Source organism: Papaver somniferum, chromosome 1 (genome assembly GCF_003573695.1).
Source record: "Papaver somniferum cultivar HN1 chromosome 1, ASM357369v1, whole genome shotgun sequence".
Taxonomy (NCBI): Eukaryota; Viridiplantae; Streptophyta; class Magnoliopsida; order Ranunculales; family Papaveraceae; genus Papaver; species Papaver somniferum.
The window spans coordinates 191,358,756-191,374,844 of record NC_039358.1 but is presented as its reverse complement, the minus strand read 5'-3'; the positions used below and the strand labels follow the sequence as shown (position 1 = coordinate 191,374,844).

Sequence of the window (16,089 nt, the reverse complement as noted above, 5' to 3'; positions counted from 1 at the left end):
GGACCGGCCACGGCTTTGGCATGGCCGGTCGGCTAGGTTGCTCGGTCACACACTCTCTTCTTATTTTATAATTTTATTTGGTGAACCCACGAAGTTTTGGAGAATTCACGAGTTTTGCACAAATAAGGAATTAAGATGGAGAAGTCTTCATGAGTTTATGAAAACTACAAAAATAAGGGGAAAATAATGGAGGAAGCATGGGACCGGCCACGGCTAGGGCACGGCCGGCCGGCCGGTGGGTCCGGCCCACGGGCGCTTCCCCATTATTTTATTATTATTATTATTATTATTTTCTCTCTATTACCATTTCGATCATGAAATCGGAGTAATACATTTATCTATTACCATTTCGATCATGAAATAGGAGTAATAAAATAGGATAGATTATTTTCTAGGAATTTTGTGGCGAATATGACATAGAAATTAATCTCTTGCGTATAGTCAGTGAATCAGTGAGTGTTGCCAATGTCCCGAAGACGTTTTTCCCTCTCAACATTTCATGTATGGAGGACCGCCTGAGTCTATACACGGACACTCTACATAGTCAGGGAACAGTGAGTGTCACCGGCCTCCTGAAGGCGTTATTGCTCTCAATCTTACGGAGAACCGCCCAATCATTCTTCTATTAAAGGCGAATTCCTCTATGTAGTCAGGGAACAGTGAGTGACACCGACATCCTGAAGGCGTTAAGATCTCAATTTTACGGAGAACCGCCCAATTACATTATTCTACATAGAGGCCATGATGAAATGCCAGGGATCGAACGCTCAGTTAGTGGAGGCTTTTCGAAAACATATTCATCATGGCTTCGTAAAATATGAATCGTTGCATGCCTGAAAGCCGTGTCAAAAACATGCCTCATGATTTTACGGTTTTTCCCTTTGTTGAAAATCCACCATCTACAAACGTTGGTGTATTCAACCAAACTCAACCTTCGAGATTAAGCTGGGGTTGATTAGAGAGTTACCGAAGTTTCATGGCATGCTGAATAAAGATCCAAACAAGCATCTCATGGACTTCCACAACGTTTTCATGGCTATGCTTCTAGCGGATATTGATGCGGATGGAGCGATGTTGAAATCTTTTTCGTTTTCTTTGGTGGATAACGCTAAGGAATGGTTGTACTACTCGCCATACAACTCGCCATATGGAAGTGTCACAACATGGAATGGATTGAAGAAACTCTTTCTAGAGAGATAGTTCCCTGCATCAAAAGCTACTCGAATTCGCAAGGATATTTGTGGGATGAGGCAAAAGGATGGAGAGTCATTGTATGAAAGTTGGGAGCGATACAAGAGATTGGTGGCAAGCTGTCCACACCACCAATTCAGTAACATTATGATAATCCAATACTTCCACGAAGGTCTCTAACCAAGTGATGTCTTCTTGACGCCGTGGGTGGTGATGCACTAGTGAAAAACACGGTGACCCAAGCTACCGAGTTGATTGAAAGCATGGCTGCGAACTCGCAACAATTTTACACAAGCGGTGAACCAATGGTTAGGCGGGTGTGTGAAGTTAGTGATTCATCATCACATCTTGATCAAAGGATAGCTTCGGTTATTGTACCTTCATATGACGAAGAGTTGGAGCAAGCTAGTGTGGTTTTTCCAAATCAGCAAAGACGATATGATCCCTATTCCAACACTTATAATCCGAGATGGAGAGATCATCCCAACTTTATCTATGCCAACAAGCAAGGTGCGGTTTCACAACCTACTTTCAACCGTCCAAGCGGGTTTCAACCACAACAACAACAATTTCAGCAACCGCAACCACAACAATCCTTCCTGGTATACTTGTAGAGAATCTTAATATACTTGTAGAGATGGTCGTATTAAGGTTGCTGGTGTGGAATCAACAATCCTTCCTGGTATTCGTTGGGTTAATTATGAGGTTGTTCGCAATACTAAATGTTTGAATGGGGACGGGAGAGCCACTTCATTGTTTTATGATGTTTGGTATGGAACAACGTCTTTGGATGAAGTCTTGGATCGTACAGATTTGGATAGAACTTCCTATATCAGTGACTTTATAGTGTAGGGTGCTTGGTTTTTGCAGGGTGATCACTTTCAATAACTGTTGAATGCTGATGTGGTGCTGGAGAACTTACCAAGAATTCAGGGAGGGATGGATAGGAAGATTTGGATGCCGTATTTGAGAGGAAAGTTCTCCGTTCAGTCAGCTAGAGATTTGATTAGGACTAAGTATCCTATCATGGAGAGGCGAAGTTGATCTGGAGGAGAGTGGTTCATCCGTCAGTAGCATCTCAAAACTGGAAATTTGTTCGTGGTGCCTTTTCTACTTTGGATAAAGTTCGCAGTAGATTCAAAATTTCGCTGGCATCTATGTGTAGTGTTTGTCAGAATGAGGAAGAGACCCTTGAACATGTTCTATGGAACTGCAACTTTGCGAAGAAAGCTTGAAGATGGATTTCAGGTATTTTTAATGTGGTGCCTCACTATAATTTACTTGCTTCTAACAAAGCAACAAAGGGTAGGAGTAGAATGTTCAAAGATTTGTAGCTGGTAGCAAACTTAGTGGTTCATTCAAAGCTGTGGTTTACATGAAACAAGAAAGTGTATGAGAAGAAGAGTCCTTGTTGGTCCGTGTTTCAAAAACGTTTTTTTCACCTAATGCATGAATACTCTGTTCGCATGAAAGGGTTCATGCACAACACAGTTGATGACTTACGTGTAATGAACTACTTCCGGGTTAAATTCAGAAGGGTTAAGCAGTATGATCCAATTCAGTGTTGTTGGTTTCCTCCAGACCAACGGGAGATGTTATTGTGCTGTGACAGGGCCTCTAGGAATAATCCAGGCGTGGCTGGTGCTGGAGTTGTAGCAAGAGACACTAGATGTGGTGTTGTAGGATCTATGGAAATTGGGATGGGCATTACGTCCAAATTTTTGGCTGAGCTTTATTGTATTGTAGTTGTCCTTGAGTGGGCGGTTCAATGGGGTTTTCGTAAGATTCTCATTAGATCGAATTCTGCAAGCGTGATCAACATTTTGGAGAAAAAAACTTTGATGTGGTTTGTTCAACAAAGGTGGGAGGATGTTTGTGCTAGAAATGACTCTATTAGATTTGTGCATTCGTTTCGTGAAGGAAATTTTGCTACTGATAAAATGGCTAGAAGAGGTTGTAATTTAGGAAATGGTGTGGGCATGTATTATGTAGACCGACCAGATTTTTTACGCTCTATTGAGTTACCAAATGTTGCTTATTTTCGTTTTAAGTAGTTTTTGAGAGTTTTTGGGGTTGTTGTGACCTCTTTTGTCTCACACTACCTTGTAAATATTTCTTTTGATTAATACAATTTTTGACTTATCAAAAAAAAAAAAAACAACAACAACAATCAACTCAAAATCAAGGTTCCGATCTCGATGCAAGGCGTTAGTACAATGCTCCAACAAAGTCAACAAGAGACCAAGAGTGCAATCAAGGAATTGCAAACACAAGTTGGTTCCCTAGCTACTAAGTTGAACCAATTGAAGGCACAAAATGGTGGGAAACTCCCTTCTCAACCTGTTAACCCAAAAGGGGATGTCAATGCTATCACGTCGAGAAGTGGTACACAAATTATGCAACCCGAAGTTACTGATTCGGGCAAGGTGGAAACACTAAAGGAACCTGTTTTGGAGGAGAAGAATGATGATTCTACCCAAACTTCTGAGGTACCTATTCCTAACTCTAAAACTTCGGTTTCTACTTATGTTCCTCCTCTACCTTTACCTCGCAGATTTGCAAATTCCAAGAAGGCGGAACTAGAAAAGGAGATTTTAAACGTTCTCAAGAAGATCCATGTGAACATACCACTCATAGATGTTATCAAGAAAGTTCCCAAGTACGCAAAGGTGTTGAAGGACTTGTGCACCAATAAGAAAAGGCTCAAGGGAAATGAAGTTCTAAGTGTGGGGGAGAACGCTTTGGAAATCTTGCAACACAGACTCCCACTTAAATGCAAGGATCCTGGTAGCTTTGACATTCCCGTCAAGATTTGTAACATTACATTTGATAAAGCTATGTTGGATTTTGGTGCATCCATAAATGTTATGCCTGCATCTATGTATAATTCACTTGATTTAGGTCATCTTAAAAAGTCAATAATTGTATTGCAATTAACCGGTCGCTCTAATGTCTACCCAATGGGTATTGTTGAGGATGTTCTTGTGCAGATTAATCAACTAGTATTTCCAACTGACTTTTGCGTGCTAGAGATGAATGAAGGGTCACCGGATTCGTGTATTCCATTGCTACTTGGGCGTCCCTTCATGAAAACGGCGAAAACCATTATTGATGTGGACAAGGGAACGCTAACTATGGAATTTGATGGATAAACAATACGTTTCAACATTTTCGAGACGATGATATATCCTAGTGATGTCCACTCTTGGTTCTCCATTGATGTATTGGATATATTGGCACAACAAGTGTTTGAATTGAATGGTGATGATGCTTTGGAAACCGTTTTAACTACATCCATGGATAATGGTGTAGAGTGTTGTAACGAAGTCAAGGAAGCCCTTGGTGATCTTAACTCACTAAAAGTATGCTCGGAAACTCATAATATCTCTTTTATTTCCTTACCATGCAGTGATGAAAAGCTTGTACCTTCTGTTGTTAAATCTCCAAAGTTAGAATTGAAACCTCTTCCCGATCACCAAAAGTACTTGTAGTTGGGGGACAAGGAAACTTACCTGTGATAGTTTCTAATGAGCTTAGTGAATTACAGGAGAAAAAACTTCCAAGGGTGTTAAAGACATACAAGACGGCCATTGGACGGACAATTGCTGATTTCAAGGGTATAAGCCATGCCGTTTGTATTGCACAAGATCCGTTTGGAGGACGACGCAAAGCCTACGAGGAAAGCGCAACGTTGTTTGAACCCCCCCCTATCATGATGGAAGTTGTGAAAAAGGAGATACTCAAGCTTTTGGACGTGGGTGTTATCTACCCATATCCGATAGCAAGTGGGTGAGCCCGGTATAAGTAGTGCCAAAGAAATCAGGTGTGACGGTGGTGGAGAATGATAAGAACGAACTTGTCCCAACTCGTGTGCAAACCGGTTGGAGGGTTTGTATTGATTACAGAAAATTGAATGTCACCACTAGGAAGGATCACTTTCATTTACCTTTTATTGATCAAATGCTTGAACGTTTAGCTGGACACTCTTATTATTGTTTTCTTGTTGGATATTCAGGGTACAATCAGATTGTGATAGCGCCGGAGGATCAAGAGAAAACCACTTTCACTTGTCCATTCGGTACTTTTGCTTATAAGAGGACGTCTTTTGGCTTGTGCAATGCTCCATCTACTTTCCAAAGGTGTATGGTAAGTATCCTTTCAAAATATGTTGAAAACATCATTGAAGTGTTCATGGATGACTTTAGTGTCTTTGGTGATTCATTTGACCTTTTCTTGAACAATTTGTCACTAGTCCTTGAACGATGTGTTGAAACAAATCTTGTGCTGAATTGGGAGAAGTGTCATTTTATGGTAACTCATGGCATACTTTTAAGCCATATAATATCTTCTAAAGGCTTGGAAGTTGATAAATCTAAGATAGACCTTATTCGTGTATTAACCCCTCCCACTACGGTGAGGGAGATACACTCTTTTCTTGGTCATGCAGGTTTTTATCGTAGATTCATCAAGGATTTTTCCAAGATAGCATCACCACTTTGCAACTTATTGCAGAAAGATGTGGTTTTTAACTTTGATGAAAAGTGTGTGGTGGTATTCAATCGTTTGAAAGAACTTTTGATCTCGGCCCCTATCATTAAACCACCGGATTGGAGCAAGCCTTTTGAGATCATGTGTGATGCAAGTGACTATGCGGTTGGTGCGGTGCTTGGGCAGCGTGTGGGGAAGATACCTCATGCCATTTATTATGCTTCTAGGACACTCAATGAGGCCCAGCAAAACTACATAACCGCTGAAAAAGAGTTGTTAGCTATTGTATTTGCATTGGAAAAATTTCGCTCTTATCTAATTGGTACAAAAGTTGTTGTCTTTTCTGATCATGCAACACTTAAGTACTTGCTTACAAAGAAAGAGGTGAAACCGAGGCTCATACGATGGATTTTACTCTTGCAAGAGTTTGATATAAAGATCAAAGACAAGAAAGGAATTGAGAACACCATTGCGGATCACTTGAGCCGTATTTTTGTGGACAAGGAAGCTATCCCATTGCGTGAAAGTTTCCCGGATGAGCAATTATTCTCAATTGCCTTTGGAGAACTATGGAATGCCGATATTGTCAATTACTTGGTGTCTTCACAAATCCCAAAGAACTTGTCTCGTGCTGAGAGGGAAAAACTTAAGAAGTTAGGAAACCAATACATATGGGATGATCCATACTTATGGAAACATTGCAGTGACCAAGTAATACGAAGGTGCGTTCCCGAATATGAATTCCATTCTACCTTATTTTTTTGTCACTCTTATGCTTGCAGAGGTCATTTTGGGAGTAAGAGAACCGCTCACAAGGTACTTGAAATCGGTTTCTATTGGACAACCTTGTTCAAGGATGCATATACATTTTGTACAACTTGTGATAGGTGCCAAAGAACATGCAATATATGTGCTCGAAATCAAATGCCACAAACTTTTATTCAATTTATTGAAGTTTTTATTTATGGGGTGTTGATTTTATGGGTCCTTTTGTCAACTCTCGTGGGAATTTTTATATTTTACTTGTTGTTGATTATGTTTCGAAATGGGTGGAAGCTAAGGCCACACCAAGGAGCCTATATTTTACTTGTTGTTGATTAAGCTTGTTCCTAGTGGTAATTATGCTTCAGATGAAGATGATTATGAATATGATGATATTTATGAAGGTGAATACAAGGAGCCTTATGGAGACCCTGATTTGACTCAAATAATTGTTGGTCTTCTTCCCAAGAAGAGGAATTTTAGAGTTGGAAATAAATTTTTTTGCTAAGTCAAAAATATATTAAAAACAAAAATATTTACAAAGAGTTTACAAGAAAAGAGGTCAGCACGACCCCAAAAACTTATAAACTATTTAAAGCGATAATAAGAAACATTAGGAAGTTCAATACAAGTGAGGAAATCTGGTCTTCCTTCAAAACTTGTTCCCACCTCCTCATTAAGAAGACAACCCCTTTTGGCCATTTTATCCACATAAAAATTAGCCTCTCTATAAGTATGTTCAAATCTGACTGAATCATATTTGGAACAAACTGTGTGCCAATGAACTCTTGCGAACCATGGTAAAGAATTCCTAGAAAAAGCCTCCACAACACTAGAAGAATCCGACCTGATTAGAACACGTCTCCAACCCCACATAATTGTTCATTCAAGACCAACAATGACCCCATAAAGCTCGACCAAGTAATTAGTCGTAATGCCTAAACCAATTGACATAGCTCCAACAATACCACAAGTAAAATCCCTAGCTACAACACCTGCACCCGCCACCCCTGGATTCCCTCTCGCTGCACCATCACAGCAAAGAAGAAATTCATTCTCATTCGGAGGAGACCAAGAACATTCAACTGGCTGAAAGTCACGTACCTGTCTATGACGCACTTTGAAGTAATCAAGAATAAGTAACTCTTCAACTGAATTCCTCATATAACCCTGCAATCTAACTGAATATTCTTGAATCAATAGTAAAACTCTCTTTTGAAAAAAGAGAAAATTAGGCTGTTTGTTCTCAAATTGCGCCTTGTTTCTCATAGCCCACAGTTCGAACCTAACCACCAAATTAGCCACCAACCAAAGATCTTTCACCATTCTACTCCTCCCCTTAGCTGACTTATAAGAAACAATTATATTATAATTAGGCACAAGATCGAAAATGTTACCAATCCAGTCCCAAGCACGAATAGAAAAACAACATCTCCATAGAACATGTTCAAGAGTTTCTTCATTATTTTTGCACAGATAACATATGTTGGCTATGTTGATTTTGAATCTCTCTCGCACCTTGTCTTGGGTAGCACAAACTTCTCTTAAGAAATTCCAATTCTGGGAAGCTAGAGAGGGGTGACAGCATGTCTCCATATTAGAGACGCACTCTCAAAAATTGGGTAGCGAGCACGAACAATCTCTCTTGCTGATGTAACAGAGAACCGTCCATTGAGGTCTGGCATCCAAATAAGAACGTCATCTCCACCTTGCGGAACAGGCATTTAAGCCAAATCAAGGCCAGCAGCGATCAAGTGATTCAAATGCACTTCCGGAATGACATATTCTCCATTGATTATAATGTCACTACCGAGAACAGATCTGTCCAAGTCCTGAGCATCAATTAAACTAGCAACAGAAACGTTAGTACACCAATTGTCAAAATATAAAGAAGTAGAATTTCCATCACCAATTAACATTTTAGTGTTATTTTCTACCAACTGATGTACCCATCGCAAGCCAGGAAAGATAGAAGACTTGATATAATAAGTCTTAATGCTGCCATCTCTATGAAAAAAATTTAGCTTTAAAAAAGTTCGCCCAAACTTTGTTAGAAGTACAAATTTTCCACCAAAGCTTCATAAGCAACACCTTGTTCATAACAACCATTCTACAAAGACCCAAACCACCTTTCGTATAAGGAGTACAAATTTTATCATAAGGCACCACAAAAGCCCTTCTAGTAGAAGAATCACTAGACCAAATGAAATTGCGAATAGACCTTTCACATTGATCAATAAATTTTCGAGTCCATTTATACACCGCCATATTATGAATGGAATAACTCGTAATAACAGATTTTACAAGCGCAATTCTATCTTGAAAAGACAATAATCTCCCCTTCCAACCAGCGAGTTGATCCTTTATCTTCTAAACAATATTACTAATATGATGATACCTTATAGTACACGGCATAATTTGAACTCCAAGATAACGATCCGAAAAAGTAGCCACACACATGCCAAGAAAATCTGCAAGATCATTACGCCTTCGCAAACTATCCCCACCATAGCAAATCTTGCTCTTTTGCCGATACACATTTTGGCCAGAAGCACGTTGATAAGTACCCAAAAGGTTAACCAAATTGGTAACACTCTTCATATTTCCTTTACATAAAATCATAATATCATCAACAAAAAATAAATGAGTGGGAGAAATACCTTGTCGAGTAACCATATAAGACATCTTCTTTTCATGGAAAAGCTTAGTAATATTTCGACTAAGCACATCCTCAATCAGTACAAAAATAAATGGAGAAAGGGGGTCTCCCTGCCGTAACCCTCTTGTGATTTTAAAGAAACCTTTTGATGCAGGGCATACTACAATTCCAGAAGATTCCGCTTAGATGTTTGGCTTCCATGGTTTCCTAGTTTCAGTCTTTCTTATTTTTAGGATTCTTTTAGATTTCCTTTTAGTTTTTTGTTTCCTAGTTTAGTTATTCTTCAAGCCTATATAAAGGCTAGATTAAGTCTTGTAAGAGCTATCTATTACTCAATCAAATTATTAAACACAAAACTTATCTTTCTCTTCTTGCTTGAATTCTCTTCTCTTCTTGCTTATAGCAATCTAGTATTGCTTTCTTTTACCTTGTTCCACATTAGTTGGTATCAGAGCTTAGTTTTAGGTTTTTCATTCTATCACTTGATCCTTTACTTCGTTTTCGCAATACCTTTTCATTCCTTTTAAGTACACACAAAAAAAAAATAAATAAAAAAATATGACTGCTCAACCAGTTACTCTAGCAGCAATTGAAGCTCTCATCAAATCTCATACCGAGATTTTGGCAAAAAACATTACTGAAACTCTTGAGAAGTCCATGGAGGAAAAATTAGGGTTAAGAGATAACAAGCTTGAAGCAATGCAGAATCAGCTTTTCAAGGTTGCAAAACACATAAATATAGATTTGGATATGCCTGAGCTTGTAGACTTAGAAGACAAAACTAAAAACGATACACTTCAGTTTTTACAGAATGATGAAGTACCTAACGATGTATTGCGTACTTTAAACATTAAGAAACTGTATGAAGGGTTCATAGGTCATTCAAAGAAGAAGCTAGTTTCTCCTACACTCGACAGTGATGATGAAGATGAACGTGAGAACGATCTAGAGAAGAATTGGATTGAAGAACGACGTTTAAAAACTGGTCACAACCCTTACAGTTCTTTACCGAATATAAGCTAAAAGCTGATATTCCCAACTTCTCTGGAAATTTTCGTATTGAAGAACTAACTGATTGGTTCTTTGAGGTAGAAGCTTTTTTGAATTATGGAAGTCCCTGAAGATTCTAAGGTCAAACTTGTGACTTACAAGCTCAAAGGAGGAGCTGCAGCCTGGTGGGATAAGATCTGTGATGATCGTAGAAACGCTAACAAACCGAAAATACGTACTTGGACACGTATGAAAACTTTGATCAGGGATAAGTTCTTACCTAGAGACTTTATGCAGCAACTTTTCATCAAATTGCAGAACATTCAGCAGGGGGCACGCACTGTTGAAGAATATGTGTCGATTTTTATAATTTGGTGGCACGAAATCAACTCAAAGAATCTGAAGAACAGTTAGTTGCAAGATTCATTGAGGGCTGAATAGATTAATACAAAATGGTATGACTCATTCAGTTTTTACTATGGTCGAAGCTGTGCAGCAAGCTATTAAGATAGAAAATCGTTCTTCGTTCTTCTAGGATTTATCCATCCAGACAAGGGCGTTATCAAAATAATTCCAGGGGTACCAATTCATCTCAAAACTTTTCTCCAGATACTGTTTTGACTATTCCCAGGCCTCCTTATGATGATGTTAGCCATTCACATCGACAACCTAGCCATATTGTGCCTTATACTCCACCTCTGGCTACACCTATCTTAGCCAATCCAGTTGATCTTCAGCCGGGTCAGCAGTCTCACTCTCTGCAACCAACTCCTCCTACTACAGGGAATCGGTTTCATAACAGGCAACAACAATTTCCACCGCAACAGAGAACTACTAATACTTATGCAAAATTTCGTGGAGATAAGTGCAATAAATGCCAGCAATCGGGGCACACGTCTAGTGATTGTCGGAAATTCAATGCTTTGATTGGTGAACCTCAGTTCATTAATGAAGTCACTGGTGCGCTTAATGAGTTCGAAGATGAAGACTCACCTGGTGATGACGATGAGTTTGTTGGGATGATTCGTCCATTATTTCTTACTCAACAATGCAAGTCTCAGAGACAGTATTTTAAATCCAGATGTTATATTGGGGGTAAAATCTGCAAGATGATAATTGATAGTGGCAGTGTGGATAATTATATTGCTGATCACGTAGTTAAGAAGCTTGAACTACCAGTAACTTCTCATCCAGAACCTTACACTGTAGGATGGGTTAATGCCTCTAGCACACAGAAGATTACTCTTCAGTGTTATGTGTCATTCTCTTTTGAGGGTTATGAAGACACAGTTCTATGTGATGTCATTAATATGACGGCAACCCATCTTCTTCTTGGCAGACCTTGGCAATACGATCTTCACGCGGTTCACAATGGATTCGAGAATACTTACACTTTTGTTCATAATGGGAAAACCAAGGTTCTTAGTCCATCCAATTCCACTTCAAACTCTTGTGCGCAGACTGATGCTGTCGTAGCCACTGTTATTTCTTTGCACCCACAACATTCTTTACATTCCCATGAAGATTCTAAGCCTATGATTGAGTTCCTGCAAAGGTGAAGCCCTTATTATTTCAATATAATGTTTTATTTCCAGATGAACTACCAACTGCATTACCTCCTTTACGGAATATTCAACACTGCATCGATTTTATTCCTGGAGCCTCTTTACCAAACCAAGCACACTATCGCTTGAGTCCTGCTGAGCATGAGATATTACAGGGACAGGTAAATGATTTCTTACAAAGGGTTTGATACGACCTAGCAACAGTCCTTGTGCCAGTCCTGCCTTCTTGGTTAGTAAAAAAGACAATGGATGGAGGATGTGTATCGATTGCAGAGCATTAAATCGCATCACCATTCCTTATAGATTTCCGATCCCGCGTATTGATGATATGATTGATTTACTGTCGGGCTCTATTATTTTTACTAAGTTGGATTTACGCAGTGGTTACCACCAAATACGCATTCGAGGTGGAGATGAGTGGAAAACACATTCAAGACACGTGAAGGTTTATATGAATGGCTGGTCATGCCATTTGGGTTATCTAATGCACCTAGTACTTTTATGCGACTTATGAATCAGGTTCTCCAACCCTTTCTCAGTAAATTTGTTATTGTCTATTTTGATGACATACTAATTTTTAGTCGCAGTGAGCCAGAACACCTCCAACATCTTTCACAAGTGTTTCAAGTTCTTGCTGACAACTCTTTATATGTTAATTTGAAGAAGTGTACCTTCATGGCTTCTTCAGTAACATTTTTGGGATATGTGATTTCTACTGATGGTATTCATGTCGATCCTTCTAAAGTTCAAGCAATTGAAGATTGGCCAGTTCCTACTTCTATTCGTGATGTTCGTAGTTTTCATGGTTTGGCTTCTTTCTATCGAATTTGTGAAGAACTTTAGCTCTATTTCTGCACCTTTGACTGACTGTCTCAAGAAGGAGAAGTTTGAGTGGACGGAAGCAATGGATAAAAGCTTTATTCTTCTTAAAGAAAAGCTTTGTACGGCACCAATTCTTGCACTTCCGAATTTCAACAAGCCTTTTGAAATAGATTGTGATGCATCTGTTGTTGGTATTGGTGCAGTATTATCACAGGAGGGTCATCCAATTGCATATTACAGTGAGAAGAATTCAGATGCACAAAAGAAATGGTCTACATATGAATTAGAGTTATTGGCTCTTGTTCAATCTCTTAAGCAGTGGCATACTTATCTTATACATAGGGAATTTGTTGTCAACACTGACAACCATGCTTTGAAGTTTTTGAATACTTCTGCTAAAGTTAACAGAATGCATGATCGATGGCTTTCCACACTCAACAAATACACTTTCTTCGTGAGACATAAAAGTGGCAAATTGAATCAAGTTGCTGATGCCTTAAGTAGAAGAAGTCATCTATTAACAACAATTCGTAATGAGAGTTATGCATTTGACTATATTAAAGACATTTATCCAGAAGATGAAGATTTTGGAAAACTATGGGATCAATGTAGTTCTCAAACTCATGGGGTTGATGATTTTCTTATACAAGAAGGTTTTATTTTTAAAGGGAATCGATTATGTATTCCTCAAGGGTATTTACGTTTATATCTTATGCGAGAATTACATGGCAGTGGTCTTGGTGGTCATTTTGGGAGAGATAAAACCATTGCCCTGATAGAAGAAAGATATTTCTGGCCATCTTTGAAACGTGATGTACAAAAGTTCGTACAAAAATGCATGGTCTTTCAGAGAGCAAAGGGTACAATTCAAAATACCGGGTTGTATACTCCTTTACCAGTTCCTGATGCACCTTGGGTTGATATAAGTATGAATTTTATACTTGGTTTACCTCGTACTGCTAGAGGTAATGATTGTGTTATGGTCGTAGTTGATCGTTACTCTAAAATGGCTCACTTCGTAGCTTGTAAGAAATCAACTGACGCTTCTAATGTTGCTTCTTTGTTCTTTAAAGAAGTAGTAAGATTGCATGGGGTTCCAAAGTCTATCACTTCTGACAGAGATACAAATTTTTTGAGTTATTTATGGAAAAGTTTATGGATGCGCTTAGGCACAGTTTTACAATTCAGCACAACTTCACATCCGCAAACTGATGGACAGACTGAGGTTGTTAATAGATCACTTGGGAATTTGATTAGAGCTAAGTGCCTGGATAATAGTAAGCAGTGGGATGTGTTATTGCCACATATGGAATTCGCTTTCAACACTTCTGTGAATCGTTCTACTGGGAAAACTCCATTTGAGATAGTGTACTCTAAAGTACCTAATCATACTCTTGATTTGGTAGCCTTACCCACCACACAGAGTACAAACACTGCAGCCGACTCTTTTGTATACAAAGCAACTGAATTACATAATGAAGTAAAATATAAACTGGAGAAGTCCAATTCTAAATATAAAGAGGATGATGATAAACACAAGAGGTTTAAAACCTTCAAGGAAGGGGAGCTCGTGATGATACATCTAAGAAAAGAGAGATTTCCAGTGGGTACTTATAACAAAACCAAGATGAAGAAATATGGTCCTTTCAAGGTTTTAAAGAAGATCAATGATAATGCTTATGTTATTGATCTACCAAATGATTGGAATATCTCCAACACATTTAATGTTCAAGAGATTTTTACGTTTCATGGTGACAATGAACTTCTGGTTTGTTTGGAAAACTCGAGGACGAGCTTTACTCTAGAAGGGGGGACTGATGCAGGGCATAGTACAATTCCAGAAGATTCCGCTTAGAGGTTTGGCTTCCATGGTTTCCTAGTTTCAGTCTTTCTTATTTTTAGGATTCTTTTAGATTTCCTTTTAGTTTTCTGTTTCCTAGTTTAGTTATTCTTCAAGCCTATATAAAGGCTAGATTAAGTCTTGTAAGAGCTATCTATTACTCAATCAAATTATTAAACACAAAACTTATCTTTCTCTTCTTGCTTGAATTCTCTCCTCTTCTTGCTTATAGCAATCTAGTATTGCTTTGTTTTACCTTGTTCCACATTACCTTTCGGAATTCCATTCAAAAGAATAGAAATTCTTGCTGATTGTAAAATATTAAGAATCCATAAACACCAATCCTCCGAGAAACCATACTGACGAAAGACCTCCAAAACGAAAGACTAACTAACGGTATCAAAAGCTTGAGTAATATCAAGTTTCAGACCAATGTTTCCATCCTTCCATTTGATATGAAGTTCATTAACCATCTCAGAAGAGACACTAATATTTTCATGTATATTACGACCCTTCATAAAAGCTACATGTTCTTCAGAAACCAAGTTATCCAAAACCTTACCAAGTCTAGTAGCTAGAAACTTAGTAAAAACTTTAAAGAAAACATCACTAAGACCTATTGGTCTGAAGTTACGAAGAGTATTAGCTCCTCTTACCTTGGCAAGGAGAGTAATAAAGCTAGAGTTAACACCATTAGGGATGCGCTTCAAAAGCCAATAGTAAACTATAGCATTAATCAAGTCGTCAGCAATGATCTCCCTACAATGTCCATAGAAACAACCCGAAAAACCATCCGGACTCGGAGCACCATCAACATTCAAGTTAAAAACTGCATCTTTAATCTTTTCAGGAGAAGGAATAGCGTCTATTTGAGAAATTTCAACAGTTGAGATACTAGGGTGACCATAGTCAAACAACTGAGGTTCAATAGGTAAGTCTTCACCATTGAATTTATTCTCATAAAATTGTACCACATAGTCACGTAACTCATCAACATTAGTAATAGTATTACCATTCTCATCAACAAGTTCAGAAATAGTATTATTACCTTGACGAATACGAATGTTATTATGAAAGAAAACAGTATTACTTGCTCCCTCCACAAGCCAAGTATTCCTGGATTTTTGTTTGAGCAACATATTATGCTGAAGACGCGTCTCCTGAAGAGAAGACATAGCTTATTTCATTGTATTCAGTTTAAAGAAATCCGTAGGATCTTCATCAGAGACTCTAGCAGTTATCTCAAAACGCAACATGTCTTGTTTAAGCCGAGAATTCACATTGCCAAAAACTGACAGATTCCACTCTTTCATTACTGCTTTCAGACGTTTCAATTTGAAAGGAAAGACAAAGTCAGGAGAACCATGAACCGACATTCCCTAACTATCTTTAGCCATTCTCATGAATCATTATGAAGAAACCACATCTTTTGAACCCGAAAAGGAGCACGGCGAGGTCTCAAAACCACAAAAGGATACGCCATAAGCGGAGAATCGTCGTAAACTTCTCTAGGAAGAGCTTTACACCGCCAGTTCTCATATTTATCCAACCAAGCAGAGTTAATCAAAGCACGGTCCAATTTATTGATGATTCTGGAAGCACCCGTTTGACAATTAGACCAAGTAAAAATATTCCCCAAAGCATCCGCTTCGAAAAGAGAATTATCTTCCATCCAGTCACAAAATTCATTGATTGCAGAAGTACGCGGTTCAAGTCCACCTTTCTTCTCCTCTATCCGTAAGACACAGTTGAAATCACCAATAACCAACCAA

General features: G+C 38.6%; 2 protein-coding genes across 2 annotated transcripts; one reads left to right on the top strand and one right to left on the bottom strand.

Moving 5' to 3' along the window:
• Positions 1-2,636: 2,636 nt before the first annotated feature.
• LOC113356133 lies at positions 2,637-3,245 on the top strand. The gene has a single exon (XM_026599156.1). It carries the CDS (start codon positions 2,637-2,639, stop codon positions 3,243-3,245), a length of 609 nt encoding a protein of 202 aa, XP_026454941.1.
• Positions 3,246-14,703: 11,458 nt separating this feature from the next.
• LOC113356126 lies at positions 14,704-15,693 on the bottom strand. The gene is made up of 2 exons (XM_026599143.1): positions 15,598-15,693; positions 14,704-15,477 (listed from the first exon to the last, which is right to left on the bottom strand). The coding sequence occupies exons 1-2, from the start codon at positions 15,691-15,693 to the stop codon at positions 14,704-14,706; spliced, it is 870 nt and encodes a 289-aa protein (XP_026454928.1).
• Positions 15,694-16,089: the final 396 nt, after the last annotated feature.